General features: G+C 45.0%; 1 protein-coding gene across 1 annotated transcript; it reads right to left on the reverse strand.

The window, feature by feature from the left end:
• Positions 1–1180: 1180 nt before the first annotated feature.
• MRPL37 (mitochondrial ribosomal protein L37) lies at positions 1181–15498 on the reverse strand. The gene is made up of 7 exons (XM_035122385.2): positions 15023–15498; positions 13616–13799; positions 10770–10885; positions 7561–7746; positions 7042–7193; positions 5653–5856; positions 1181–5097 (listed from the first exon to the last, which is right to left on the reverse strand). The coding sequence occupies exons 1-7, from the start codon at positions 15405–15407 to the stop codon at positions 5020–5022; spliced, it is 1305 nt and encodes a 434-aa protein (XP_034978276.2). The 5' UTR covers positions 15408–15498; the 3' UTR covers positions 1181–5019.
• Positions 15499–15525: the final 27 nt, after the last annotated feature.

Consider the following 15525-nt stretch of genomic DNA (forward strand, 5'->3'; position numbering starts at 1 on the left):
AGCTGTTCAGCAGGGTCCCTATGGCAAATCCTGCATCTTGCCAGCGCTCTTGTAGCTGTTGCTCTCCTTGCTTCCTTCTGTAATAGTTTGGGGCGAGCTTGTTTAAGTCATTAACAAACAAAGAGAATGGATTTGAAGTTATCCCAATTCCCCACCTCTACCCCACCGTAGTAAAAGCTATACACTTCAAACTTTTTTTTAAAAAAAAGTGTCATCAGAAATCTAACTTTGCATTTCTTCCTACGATATACAGTGGCACCTCGGGTTACAGACACTTCAGGTTACAGACACTTCAGGTTACAGACTCCATTAACCCAGAAATAGTACCTCGAGTTAAGAACTTTGCTTCAGGATGAAAACAGAAATCATGCAGCGGTGGCATGGCAACAGTGGGAGGCCCCATTAGCTAAAGTGGTGTCTCAGGTTAAGAACAGTTTCAGGTTAAAAACGGAACTCTGGGACGAATTAAGTTCTCTACCTGAGGTACCACTGTAAATTGCAGAATTTTAAAATGTAATGTTTTGCTGTGAAACTGGGAATTTTGTTTAGATCCGTTTTTTGCAGTGAAGGCGTTTGCTGGGTTTTAGAATACTTTAGCTAAAGCATTAGAAGTTTATAGTATAAAAACCTGCTGGTTTATGGTTCTAGAGCAGGCATCCCCAAACTGCGGCCCTCCAGATGTTTTGGCCTACAACTCCCATGATTCCTAGCTAAGAGGACCAGTGGTCAGGGATGATGGGAATTGTAGTCCAAAACATCTGAAGGGCCAAAGTCTGGGGGTGTCTGTTCTAGAGCATACGGAATAACAAATATTACTTGGTCATAACACTGGCTGCAAGTTATTCTGATGTGTGGGGGGTGGGGTGGGGGAATTGTACATCATGAATGTCTATTATTTGTGCATGCTAATTCTATTTCAGAACACCCAGGGGGATCATTGTCCTCAGTCTAGCGCTGGACTACAAATGGTAGGTGGCAATAGCCTGTTCCAAGCTGGCCTTAGATGAGATAAAAACGAAACGCCAATTGTGCAATGCATTCATTTCCCATTTTCCTTTTCCCTGTTAGGGAGTACAGGAAGAATGTGTGCAACTGAAGTCTAAGATTGAGTTGTTTGTGGGCACATGCAAACCCCTGGTAGAGCTATTAGCACAGCCTGCAGAGTTTGATTTCATACTAGCTTCACATCAAGGGAACATGCTGTTTTAAGAAACAATTCTCCCCTTGAACAGCATACAGGCTTCATCATGCACTGTGTTTTATCTGAGCCATGCATACCTGTTGAAACAGTTCAGACAAAGAGATCAACGAGTGGGAGCAACTTCAAAAGCCTATCACAAACACTCTGGCAGGTCCCTGGGGCCTAGCCTTAGAATTGTCACCGTAGTATAGAAACTGTAGGAGGAGAGAGCATTTGTCTGTGCTCATAACAGAGGGAAACAAGAGGGTGGAAAGGCGTGTTGAGAATACAGATTGTTCCTGGTGGTTTTGTTGATGCGTTTTCTTTTCATATCTAAGAGACACAAACCGCTCAGCCAGGTCTCCCTGTATAGCACCAGGCCTTGTGTAGCTATTGTCTGATGGCTGGTCGCTGTGGCTGAGGAGCTGCCGAGTGCTACCATCGTGCTAGCTGAAAATCTCTGGTATCGGATAGCTCCCCTGCATCACAAGTCAGTTCTACATCTGTCAAAATCCATCCAGTCCTGAAGTGGCAAAGGGATGCCAGTTTTGAGGGCCTGTGGCGTGTTAAGATGATGTATCCAACATCACACAGGCAATTGCTGTTGACATCCCTAGCAAGACCTGACAGTAACATGTTGGAAAGCCTCCTGCAGCTAGTATATTATTAGCTACATAAAGATGAGGTTGTGAAATAGATTTTCTCCTCAGTTCTATGCAAATAATAGAATTCAACCAAGCCGAAGGATTATCTGTTTTCTGGACAAGCACAATTAATATCTAGCAGCTTACAATGTTTCAGTTGGAATTTTTTTTTCTACAACTAGGTTTCCATTACAGCAGATTTGCTTTGTCAAAGTTTTGCTGCTGCTTGCTTGATCAGAAGCAAACTGCAGCTATGAAGTTGGGTGGTTCAACCTCTCTTGCTTTATCAACTTAGTGGGTGCATGCCATTGTCTTTTCAAAAGATTTACATTCTTCTGCAGAAAAGATGGGGAATGTGCCACCAGATGCAGCACAGTAAAATGGCAAGCCCCTAAATCTCATAAGAACTTCTCAGGAGCTGATTGGTCCCCTCTTTCCCAGTGACCAACCAGAAGCCTCTGGCCAGACCCTAAGCCAGGCATCCCCAAACTGCGGCCCTCCAGATGTTTTGGCCTACACCTCCCATGATCCCTAACAGGACCAGTGGTCGGGGAAGATGGGAATTGTAGTCCAAAACATCTGGAGGGCCGAAGTTTGGGGATGCCTGCCCTAGGCATATGAAGCTTTTCAAACTCTGTCTCACAATGCATTGTCAGCTGCAGTGTGTGAGGTGTGTCATGTGAATGCTCCCTGCGCTCCCCATGGGCCTGGAAAGGGGTTAGTTTAACCTCCGGTTTGCCAGTAATTGTTCAGTTATTCTACAATGGTCTGTCTAATCTTTGAAAGCCAGCTAAGTTAGTGCTTGTTGCATCTTGTCAACGAATTCCAGAAGTTATTCTTTATGAGAAGAACAATCTTTTGTCTGTCCTGGACCAACTGCTAATGGGTCTCTTTGCTGAATCCCAATAAGTAGGAAACTATCCACTTTCTCCCCAAGTACAAATCTTACATTTTTTCCATTAAAGGACACCAAATGCTAGATCCAGTAATTTGTTGGGAACATGTTTCATCTTTAGCAAGTGTGGTTGTACTTTGTTAAGCTCAAAAATATAATTCAGCTGGTAACTGCGTATCATTGCAGATATGGAGAACTCTACTTCTTTCTTCCCTCCAACATGAGGACTTATTCTTGCTCTCAGTGTCCTGGGGAAACCCAGCCAGATGGGAGGGATATTATTATTATTATTATTATTATTATTATTAACCAGTTACATATCCATGAGGACTTGTCTTTTTATCCCATAGTAGTGAAGTTTGCTCAGGAATCTATTGAAGAACTATCCTTGGCAGAAACAATGTTGATTCTTAAATGATCTTTTAAAAATGCGGGTGGCGCTGTGGTCTAAACCACAGAGCCTAGGGCTTGTTGATCAGAAGGTCGGCGGTTCGAATCCCCACGACGGGGTGAGCTCTCATTCCTTGGTCCCTGCTCCTGCCAACCTAGCAGTTCAAAAGCATGTCTAAGTGCAAGTAGATAAATGGGTACCACTCCGGCGGGAAGGTAAACGGCGTTTCCGTGCACTGCTCTGGTTCGCCAGAAGTGGCTTAATCATGCTGGCCACATGACCTGGAAGCTGTACGCCGGCTGCCTTTGCCAGTAAAGAGAGATGAGCGCCGCAACCCAAGAGTCATCCGCAACTGGACCGAACAGTCAGGGGTCCCTTTACCCTTTACCTTTACCAGTTGATCTGGCCCAGATGATAAGCTAATATCCAATTCACATGATCCTGCTCCCTTTTTAAAAGTGCTACATTAGACTAGAGTAGGAAATAGCTAATGCCATCTATCTTTACAAGAACATTGAGAGTCAACATGGCGCTCTCCAGATGTTGCAGACTACCATTTCTATCACCCCTAGTCAGAGTGGCTAATGGTCAGGGAAGGTGGGAAGTACAGTACACAACAGCTACCCCTTCCCAAGCACTTCATTTCTTGGCCACTCTTGAGTTCTTTACTTACACTCCCTACCTGGAAGTTCAGGCACAAGTCTCTTTCCCACATCTTCCACTGCGACTATATGCGGTGAATTTATTCAGTTTCCTCACTTTAATCACTCTTCACCCATTTGTTTTCTAGCAACCCAAATAGCTTTGGTCAGTTTCCCGCTTCAGGTGAATTTTAGAGATATTTTAAAAACTTTGTTTCACTTAACTTATTTTTAAGTTAGATTTGAACAAGTTAGACTCCTTTTCTAAGGGAAGCTTGCTTTTTTTTCAACTTTCTTAATGTATTAACGACACAGACCTCTTTATAGACATAATATGCATCATACTACTATTGGTATACATTCTAGCTGTGTGTATCATTATTGTGTAAATGAACCCTCAAAACATTTGAGAGATTTGATTATCTTAAATCTCAACTACAGTGGTACCTCGACTTACGAATGACTCGACAACCGAATTTTTCGACTTACGAATGGGGCAAATGGCCGCACGCTTAGAAATTTCACGACATCCGAACGGAAACCGCGGAGGTTTTAGATAGGGTTTTTTCAACTTATGAATTTTTAGATGGGTGTTGCTTTGACTTACGAATTTTTCCGTTTCCAATGCATTCCTATGGGAAATCGCGTTTCCAATGGCGCTTTTCGACTTACGAATTTTTCGACCTACGAAGGTGCGTTCGGAACGGATTAAATTCATAAGTTGAGGCACCACTGTAGTTCTCTCATTGTTTAGAATTCTTCCTTTGCAACTAAGACACTATATACTTGTTTGGAATAACAACTTTCAACTTGGCTGTTTGAACCCCTAAATAATGTCACCTAATGCCTAATGACTGAACAAATGCAACTGAAGATGTTTTGTAAAAATGCATTACTTGATTCCTGCCACCCCCGAACTTGTATTAATATTGTCACTCAACCTAAGTTGGGTTTTTTTTGGGGGGGGGGGTTACTCAGCTGCTATGAGGATGAAAGACATGATTATGGCCCAAGTATAGTTAGCCTTAAGTGCAGAACTAGATTTTTCTTTCCATTCTTTCTTTGTAAAAGTAGAACACTGGCACTTAATGATTCAGAAAGAACGCCAATATTAATGTGTTAAATGTTTTGACAGCAGATTGAAACGATATTATTTACATGTGACTTTTATATATAAAGAAACTTTATTTTTTATTAAAAAATTAAATAGTTTCTAACCCTTAACTGCACAGTAAGCATTACAGGAGGAAACAAAGGCAGAGCTCTGCTCACACCACACCATGCAAGTACAATGCCAGGAACTTCTTGAATGTGTCTGGTTGATAGCCATGTATTCCAGCTGGAATCTGTAGGGAGGAAATTTTGAATTTTCAATGTCTGTCATACACATTAATACAGCAATACATTTCACTGTGTGAATACAGCAATACATTTCACCATCTTAAATTTATTCTCATCCTGTCCCTTCCCTGAAACAAAAGAAAGCAATTTCTTGAAGAGGATATAAAAAGGATTCAAACAACTTAAGTTGTTTTTGTTTTTTTACTTTTGGATATCCTGAAAAGATTGTCAGAGCCAGGCTCTAATCAGCCAACATGCACTTGAGTATGGCATTATCGTTAAGGCATCTGTGCATGCCTGTTACAATGTTACGTGTACTTTTACAATGATACACACTAGTCATTTCTTCTTGTAATGCACTATAAGTAATCAAATGGGTGCTGGGCATGAAGCACCTCAGTGCTATTGAGAGTCTAACTTAATGATGTTCAGTATGCCCCCTATTCTAGTTTCAGGGAATTAATATGTTGCCTCTAATGGTTCAGGTTCTTTTAGTCTCCAAGCTTTTCTGTCTAAACTAGTTCCTGTGGCAACAAGTCATTCTACCTTTCTCAACATACCTGGACGATTTTCTTCTTGATTACTGGACGTCTCCTGAAATCCTCATACAGAAGTTGATCTCCATCCATCCAGGCCAGGTTTTTAACACCATTGCTAGAGTCTAGATCTGTTGTATTCAACTGGAACACCAGGAAATGGAAGTGTTGGCCATTTGTAGCCACAGTCTGCACAACAATGGGGCTCTCCAGGACCCTGGGCTCATCCTGGAAATCGGCATGAGAGGGAAGTGTGAAATAAGAAGCCATAGGATAAGCTCCGTTGGTCATGAGAAATGCTGTACATACTGCCTATTTTATAACTGGATGAAACCGTGAATGGGTTCAATTCTTAATCTGTTAATGAAATAAAGATAAAAAGGCACACAGTGTGGCTGTATCAGAGGTTGTTAACTTGTGGCCCTCCAGGTACAGTTGCACTGCAATTCCCATCATCCTTACCAGTGGAGTCCAACCACCCTTGAAGGGCCACAGATTCCCCATCCCTGATTTACTCTTAAGCTTTGCCACCCGAATGTACTTGAAAACATGTAAAGTTGTCTGTCCACGTGTGGATAACTGGAGATAGAAGGTAGCACAGGAAAGGGTCATGATGGATGGTAGAAAGATGCTAGACAATAGCGCAAACATCTGGCCAGGAAAACATTTTGAGTTGATAAGACAGGCTAGCAGGACAGAGAACTACAATTATGTCTGATTTTAGTTTGGGGAAGAAGTGGCACATACTTGGGAGGGTTTGCCAGAGGCCAAGCCAAACCTCAACAAAAGCTGCAGGACTTGAGGACAATCTGTTCTCCATGCCTATAAGTTCAAATTCTAACTATCAGCTACAAAAGCTGCTTCAATCTCATTGGGCTTTTTTCCTCTTCTGTTCAGGTACCAGACATATACCAGACTATTATTTATTCAGGATTTTATATTAGAAACTCATGTTGAATAGAGTGCCATGATGCCCGCAGCTGAGCTGGAATTCAACCAAGGCTTTTCAGCTAGACTCCTGGATCACAATGACCATACAATTTAGCGACAAGAATTTGTTTTCCTACATCATAGTCAGTCCCCAACAATCCCAGACTCCCTGTGCACAGCAGAAATGGAAAGTGCTGGCTTTGTAGGGTTTGTTATGCAACTTATGGATCACAATACCACAGTGTCCTAGCACTGCCAAAACACCAACTCAGAAACACACCAAGCTTCCATGTGGATTTGCCCATGGAAGGTTAGAGCGCAAAGCACAGGAGGAGGTTCAGCAAACTTTTACCTCTAAGTTAGGAACAGCGGCTAGTATAGTGATCGTTAATGGAACGATTGGAAGAATGGAAGCAACTAACTGCCATCTCCTAATTTGGTCAGCATATGCCATAGTTTTTCTACAAAAATCTTAATACTCACCCCATATAGCTCCTTTGCTTTGGCCAGAGCATTCCCAAAAGCAAACATTATCATTTTCCCCTGAAGCTGTGGTGGCCTCATTTTATGTATCTTGTCAAACTGAGCAATGTACACAGTGTGAGGATAAGGATATGGGTACCCTTCTTGGAAACCTAAAGTACAAAATCAGGTGATAGTTAGAACTATTTCACAACTCATTGCTCAAGGAGACAATTTCTAAAGTAAGAAACCTGACGTTTTAGTGCAGGCATCCCCAAACTGCGGCCCTCCAGATGTTTTGGCCTACAACTCCCATGATCCCTAGCTAAGAGGACCAGTGGTCAGGGATGATGGGAACTGTAGTCCAAAACATCTGGAGGGCCGAAGTTTGGGGATGCCTGTTTTAGTGCATTCACTCAACTGTTAGACTTCAACCCCCCTATTCTCACATATGCCATCTGATACAATCTCATCCATAACAAATTAACTTCTGTGAAAATGATTTTTTTCCCTTAATCCTCCAAGCTCTAGGAAATTCACCTGTATCATTTTTTATGTGATATGCATTAACTTCTCGAAGGTCAATTGTAGGCAAAACAGGGTAGAAGGTTTCTAAAGTGCAGTTTTCAGTGGCTAATATCTCATCTTTGGAGGCTATAGGCTGTAGAAGGTTCGTTGCATTCAAAATCTTCCCGTGGATACCACGAACCTGAAGTAGAGTAGATTCTGTAAAGGAAAACAGTGGACTGTAAATAGATCCTTCCTCACTAGAACTATGCTGAAGCCAAAAGCTGACCCATAAAAATACCATTCCGAGAATGCTCTTGTAATCCACTAGCACAGGGGGCAATCCCCTTTTCTGTTTGGACAGCAGGTGCTAGCACTCTCCTATTCATGCTCCCTCCTATGTTGAGCAAAAGACTTTCACCACTTCCCACAAATATGCATAGCTAAATGTACAAGTCCTCATTGAGTGATTGTGGATACTTCCCATATACCCTGTTTCTCCAAAAAATAAGACGTACACATAAAATAAGCTGTAGCAGGATTTCTAAGCATTTGTGCAATATAAGCCATACCCCGAAAATAAGACATAGTGATAGGCGCAGTTCTGGAAGGCGCCAAGGAAGAGGCTAGGCTGGACACATAAGACATCCCCTGAAAATAAGCCACTGTGTGTTTTGAGGAAAAATAAATGTATGACGGTGTCTTATTTTTGGAGAAACACGGTACTTACTTGGTTCCAAGAATACAACAGTAAGCTCCACAATCAATTTCCAGAAAACGTAATGGCATGCCCTTGGCTAGGAAGGGAACCTAGGCTAGTGTGGATGTCAATGAAACATGGTGTATTTTCTATAAAGGGTTTCTGCCCTCCAAGACTGAGAGCAAGTGGAATCAGTCACTGCAAGGACTGGGCCAGCAGATCAAGTTAAGGAAATCACCAACTGGTTCATGGCCAAAATTAAGATCATATTCTTCGATCAAGCTCTATTATTTTAAGCAACATTTGTCCCAAAGGCTTTGAGAACATAAACTACCAATACGTATTTTACAGAAATATCCTGTTAAAGAATCAGCATTTTATATCAAACTAGCTGGCCCGGGCACACGTTGCTGTGTCTGACTCAGGGTCGTTGTTTCCCAGGAAAGGGGGAGGATGTTTCCCTCTCCCCCTGGGCTATGTGTGCCCCCCCCATTGTTGTGCCTCATCCCTGTGATTCCTCCCATCCTGTTGCGATGGGGTATCCCGTCCCCCCTCCCCTGTGACTTCCCCCACTCTGGCTCAACCCATGACCTATTCGGGGGCCCCACCACAGCTCCACTCAGCCTATCCTACATAATAAAGTGCAAGTGTCTCTGCGTCCAGATTCCGTGTGTCCCTGGGTTACTGCGCATGTGCCCCAGGGACACAGGGATTGGAGGCAGACAACCACCGCTCCGCCAACCCGAAGCCCCATCTCATGCTGGAGGTGCGCTGCGAGGCGGCGGGGGAGAGAAGCGCTCCTCCCCCCGCCACCTTGCCACGCACCGCTGGCATGGGACAGCGCTTCTTCGGCGAAGGCAAGCAGGCGAGCTGTCTGCCTGCTTGCCGTAGCCGAGGAAGTCGAAGCGGCAGCGGGCAATTCGGCTGGGGGACTAGCTTGGCGGCGGCGAAAAGGGGAGGAATTCCTCCCCTTCTTCCCGCCACCGCCAAGCCAGTCCCGGAACCGAAATATGGCGTGGCGGGGTTGCCGGCTCTGTCGGGTGGGGGGGGAGGGAGAAGCAGAAGATCCGATCGGTCTTTGGCTTCTCCCTCACCCCGCCCAACAGAGCCGGCATTTGGCTCTTGTCAGGCGGGGGGAGGGAGAAGCAGAGGATTGGATTGCTTCTCCCTCCCCCCACCCGACAGAGCCAGCAACCAGGTCCCGGGGTTCGGAGAAGTGCTGCGCAAGCGCTTCTCCGAACCACGGAATGTCTCTTTCATGTCGGTGGCTGGGGGAGAGGAAGGAAGGAGGAGAAAGCAGCCCTTTCTCCTCCGTTCCTGTCCCCCTGCCGCCGACAGCAAGGACAGGTCCCAGGGTTCGGAGAAGCGCTGCGCAAGCGCTTCTCCGAACCCCGGGATGTTCTAGCGCCCGTTATTGAACGGGCTGAAATACACTAGTTCTTTATAGACTAGCCGAGGCCTAGTCTGTAGGCCTTGGCTCAGCCTAGTATGTAAATGCAAGCCGAGACCTCTGCCCTGTATCTCCATTCCTTCCCCCCCCCCCCTTAGAAAAGGAACTGTCAGCTTCTGGGTTCTATTTCCCAGCATGCACTTTTATCTGATCTGTGTGTTCTGAAACACGGGTTTTTTGGGGTTTTGCTTTGCACAGGTCTCATATCTGTGTACGGAAAGTGTCTTAGGTTACTCTCTTATTCGCATGTGGCATTGTGTCCAAATTTCAATGCTATTGGTCAAGCGGTTTTGTTGAACATTAGAGAGGAACGGACATACCCAGTTTACATTTACATATATATAGATGTGCACATTTTGCAAGTTTACAGTAAAGTACAGTCCCCTCTAATTTCAGGAGAGCTATAAAAGCCGTTTCGTTACAGCAGCACAGCTCTAACAAATGTTACTTGTACAACACTGGCTCTATAGTAGGGGTAGGAAACTTGTGACCTTCCTGATGTTGTCAGGACTCCCATCAGTTCCCAACCAGACTGGCCAACAGTGCGAGAGGATGGGAATTCGCTCTATTTCTCTATCCTTCTACTTATTCCCTTTTTGTTAACCTACAGAAAAAGGTTCATGACATAGAAGACCTTGTGATTTTACCTCAAGAGCACTCTTTCTGATGCTAAGCCGTGGACCTTGTAATCTTTTTACAGAACCTTCCTTACAAGTCAAAATAAGTATTTTGTTTATTTGTTAGACTTATCCCATACATTTCCTCTTATCTGGATCCCAAGATGGCTTACAAATAAGGATGGATATATGAAAACAACAAACAGAATCCAAATAATAAATAAATAAATAAAATTCATCAATAAAATTCCATAAGCTTCAGAGCAAACAGATCATATGCCTTTATTTCTTAATGGTGAGGGCTGAGCACATTTTCCCAAGGAGGAGCCACCACTGCCCTGTCTCATCACCCTCCTAGCATCTCACAGGGGTATGTCCATAAGCAGGGCTTCTCCAGCTGAACTTAAGGCAATATGGTAGACAGTACAGGGAGAGGTGTTCTTTTAGAAAATTCTACTGGGATAAAGAGACATACCTCGTTCCCATGCAGCTGCCACTCTGTGGTCTTGAGCAAACATTCTTTTACCCAATAAGGGGAATTTGGCTGTCATCGTCCTGCATAAGTGAAGCAAGTCTTCTAAAAGTACAGGGCTTCAGAACAAAAAAATAACTAATTTACTGACAGTGCCCAAACCACAAATTATTACATAGCAGGATTTTCATAAACATTAATTTGTAAGTATTATAGCATTTGCAATTGGCTAAAGGCATGTTCAGGCTCAAATGTATGTTACACTTCACACCATGTTTCCAACCAGCTTTCAGAATTTGCTATGTATAGCCTATTTTGCACCTGACTATTGGCCACTTGTGACTAAGTGAAGATGTCAGGTGCCATCCTGGTGCCCAGACATCTCCATCATCAGGAGGTGGATGCCTGGGGATCCTTGGATCTGGATTGTTTTCACACACTAGCAACATATCCTGTAGAATTCTACCCATTATTTTTTAACTGCACAATCAGAGTGAATTTCAGAAACCAAAACGTTGTATTGAAAAATACAACTTTTGAGTCGGCTGACCCCCCAAATGGCAACTAGACATTCCATTTTAGTAAATGGAACGCTGGATTAAGAAGCCATTTGGTGCCTAGCTTATATATCTGAGTTTCTAACACTGTTCCCAACCACCCGCATTTTGAGCTGGAAGGTCTGCAGCAGGCTCCTACTCACCCTCACTTGCACATGAGTGGAAATTCCCTGCGCTTCAACACGTTAATGGTCATGGACGAGGGGGAGTGCTATGCATGCAAATACACTGAAGGCCATGTGTTCAGCCAAATGCCTTAACACAACTTCAAATTATAGTTGCAGTTAATTATACATAGGATAGTACACCAGGTATTCATTAGTAAGAATGCCAGGAATCAATAATTAAGCCAATCAGTGTTACCGGCATCAGCTGGAAACAATATTGTGCAAAAGCATAAGCAGAGCTACATTAAAATAGTTCTGTGCAAAAGGTAACCCAAATTCTATGGCAAGTCTCCTTTTGCATAATTTATTCTACTTCTAGTCATGGGTGATGACTGGAGGTACAGATGCAGGTGGAAAGTTAATTTTTATTATTGGATATTAGAACTTGGGGTCACCCCATTAAATTTATCAGCAGTAGGTACAAAACAGCAATTCTTCTTTAAAGGGTAAAAGGAACCCCTGACTGTTAGGTCCAGTCATGGATGACTCTGGGGTTGTGGCGCTCATCTTGCTTTACTGGCCGAGGGAGCCGGCGTACAGCTTCTGGGTCATGTGGCCAGCATGACAAAGCTGCTTCTGGCGAACCAGAGCAGCACACAGAAACGCCGTTTACCTTCCCGCAGGAGCGGTACCTATTTATCTACTTGCACTTTGACGTGCTTTCAAACTGCTAGGTTGGCAGGAGCTGGGACCAACCAACGGGAGCTCACCCTGTCGCAGGGATTCGAACCGCCGACCTTCTGATCAGCAAACCCTAGGCCAGGCATCCCCAAACTGCGGCCCTCCAGATGTTTTGGCCTACAACTCCCATGATCCCTAGCTAACAGGACCAGTGGTCGGGGAAGATGGGAATTGTAGTCCAAAACATCTGGAGGGCCGAAGTTTGGGGATGCCTGCCCTAGGCTCTGTGGTTTAGACCACAGTGCCACCCACGTCCCAGTTTTGTCTTTTTACAAGGTGTAATTAATTTATGGAATGCATTGCCGTTAAGACCACTAGCCATATTAATAAAGGCTAGGTTAGGTCTATCAGCAGCTATTGGCAAGACAAGGCAAGCAGGCTAGATCCCTATCTCCCCCACCCCTCCAACCACCAAATTTCACAGGCAGGAGCAGTGGCAGCATTTTGAAGCCCCAATGATCCAAAACACCACACATGGCCCTCTGCATGCACTGGTGATCAGATGTGCTTGCACAGAACTAGTGGTCTTTAAAGGGGTCTCTGCAAGCACCTAAGATCAGCTGCTTGTTGAAACTTGAAAAGGGCCATGCAGGCTTTGCAGGAGCTGCCAATGATGAAAATCAGCAGAGCCTGCAACCCCCTTTTTTGGCACAGTCACATCTTTACTGACCAATAGAACAAGTGAGCATAGCTCGGCTTAAAGTCTTGCAAGGCAAATGGAGAGGCTAAACTCGGTCTGCAGGCCAGAAGTCCCCAACCTTTGGCTTAAGAAAACCACCTGATTCATAGCCAATGTACCTCCAAAGCTAGTTGCTGGGGGAGTGGTATTCCCTTTATGCTGAGTTTGTGAGCTTCCCAGAGGCATCTGGTTGGACAGAGTAAATAGCAGGACATTGGACTAGTTGGATTTTGGGTGTGATCTTCTTATGTCCTTAAGTATGGTTAATAACCCGACACTGCTGCCCTATGGATTCTGAATGTTTTAGCAGGCTTTCCTCAAACTTTCTTAGCCAGTCACTAGAAACTCATTTTAAATGCATGTCAAGATTCTAAAGTGAATTCCGCACTTATACAGGATCAAAGAACATACACAGCCTTATCCATAAGCTGTTCTCATTCAGAACAAAGGTGCAGAAGTAATTTTTCTTCAAATCCTTCCTTAACACTCAGATTTTCTACGTAGCCTTTTGCACCACCCCCTTGATGCTTTACTTTAACAAACCCAACAGCATACAACCAAAATCATCATCCATTCCTGCCTCCCCTTCCTCTGTTGCTTCCCCATGTCAGATTTTGGACTGTAAGCTAAATAGGGCAGAAACCTATGTACTCTGTAGAACACCTCACACACATCTGAGGTGCAATAATAAAGCTGTTAAGGCAATTTCAGAAATGGTCCCAAACAATGGAACAACAAAAAAGGAATCCTGAGCCAAAGACTTACCAATAGGTTTCTATAGGTACATCCTCCTCACTGCTACCCCAGAAGCGTGCATGATAAATAGCATTCTGGACCCTCTCATCCTGGTTTTCACATTGATTAGCTGGGTCATTGATTATGCTAAGTATTTGCGGAGGTAAACCTTGTGTCAGCTTTGTCTTGGTTAGCCACAATGCTTGCTTTACACCTTCAAGTAAAATAATATATTACCAGTGAGCATCTTTAGTACTGCACCTTGCACTTCAATCACTCTTACACAAGAACAAGGACTTTTCCATCATTCTTCTTAAGATTTGGAGTGGGGGGGAGAGAAGCTAATCTAGAGACAAAATGGAGCAGAAGACCAAGACCACCTTATAAATGCTGCATGCATTGTGGTTAATTATTTAACAAAACCTGTACAAGTATAGATAAGTTAGCACAATGTGGCCCAACAAGTTTGTGTCCATTAATTTGCAGTTCCCGCCTTCTTATAACTACCATCCTTTAACAGTATTTATGCTTTCCAAATATTGGACTTTTCTTTGCAGATAATGATTATTATGCTGGGGAAGACAAAGCAAGTAACAAATTTAATAAATAATATTACATTGGGCCAGGTGTCTGAGAGAAGAACCATGTGACTGTGCTAGCCTCCTAGGGTGGAGAAGAGCGCTTCTGGGAAAGGCCTGCAGAGCAAGACAGCCAGCAGCACCACATCAGGGAGGAGACCGCTGCTCTCCTAGGAAGCCAAAATCTCCATAAAGGGAGAACTATAGAACAGCACCTTTAAAAACTTGTACACAAGCTCCCTTTCCCCTCACATGCTGTTGCTGTATGCATTTTTTAAAAAGTGAGACTGTCTTTTTCGTCAGCCACTCGGGAAAGCCTTTTCTAAGCTGCAGGACTGGGTGTCCATGCCATTAATGATTGATTGATTTTTAGCCATCTCCTTGCTTTTTCCTGCAAGACCAACTGCAGTCGTTAACAGTAGTCAAACAGGTTTATCGCACCTATCAGCCAATCACCCATTCCCACCACCCTTCTGAGTAATACCCCTCCCCATCCTCTCACTATATACAGTATAAGGGTCTGGTGACTTCTGTTTCAGTGTATCTGGAGAAGTGTGCATGCACACAAAAGCTCATACCAATGACAAACTTAGTTGGTCTCCAAGGTGCTACTGGAAGGAATTTTTTTATTAATTAACGAGTACTCCTCCAATGCCTGATCTGGATAACCCAAGCTCAGCTTGTCACTTCGCAGGCACCAACCTCTGGCCTGTCTCTTCCTTTCACCGCCCCCTTCCCTCCCCTATATAGGACGCCTGCTTCGCCTGCACTCGACTGCCTCAGAGCCCAATCCATCCTGGCACGAAACACACCGAACCTGGCCGGCCTTCCCCGCCCCCTGCCCGCAGGCAGCCCTCACCTTCCAGCATGCGAGTCCCCTGGTGGAAGATGTAGCAGGGCCGCTGCTTGTAAGAGGCCATCTCCTCCACGCGGGGGCCGCCGTCGTGCCAGGGGTCGTGCCACTCGCGCTCCCACTTGGGGTGACGAGGCGCGGCCAGCCATGGCACGCGGTGCAGCTTCCCCTCGTACGTCACCACGTCGAGCTCGGGAAACTGCTCCCGCACCGGAGGCACTTTGCGTAAATACCAAGGCAACGGCGCGCCCGGCGGCGGCCCGCGCACCGTCCACGGGGTGCGGGGCGGCGGCTCCTTTGGATACCTCGGCCCGTAGAGAGATTTCGCGCGGCGCTGCCCGGAGAGCGCCAAGCGCTGCGCCCGCTGGGCGGGCAGCCGTAGGGTCAGCATCGCTGCCTCCAATCCACGAAGCCGAGTCCCCCCGCAGACACCTCACCGCCCGCTGGCGGTGACAGCCATTTTCTTTCCGCCTCCGAAGGGCATGCCGGGTAGAGGGGCGGGGCTATGT

The sequence above is a fragment of the Zootoca vivipara genome, chromosome 7 (assembly GCF_963506605.1).
Source record: "Zootoca vivipara chromosome 7, rZooViv1.1, whole genome shotgun sequence".
Classification (NCBI taxonomy): Eukaryota; Metazoa; Chordata; class Lepidosauria; order Squamata; family Lacertidae; genus Zootoca; species Zootoca vivipara.

What these genes read in the sequence shown, in the direction of transcription:
- MRPL37 (XM_035122385.2), bottom strand. Translation starts at nt 15,407, where the DNA reads ATGCTGACCCTACGGCTGCCCGCCCAGCGGGCGCAGCGCTTGGCGCTC. An exon ending in TCACATAAAAAATGATACAG is followed by an intron (nt 7,194 to 7,560) that starts GTGAATTTCCTA and finishes TTTGTACTTTAG; the next exon opens with GTTTCCAAGAAGGGTACCCA. An exon ending in TCAAGAAGAAAATCGTCCAG is followed by an intron (nt 5,098 to 5,652) that starts GTATGTTGAGAA and finishes TCCTCCCTACAG; the next exon opens with ATTCCAGCTGGAATACATGG.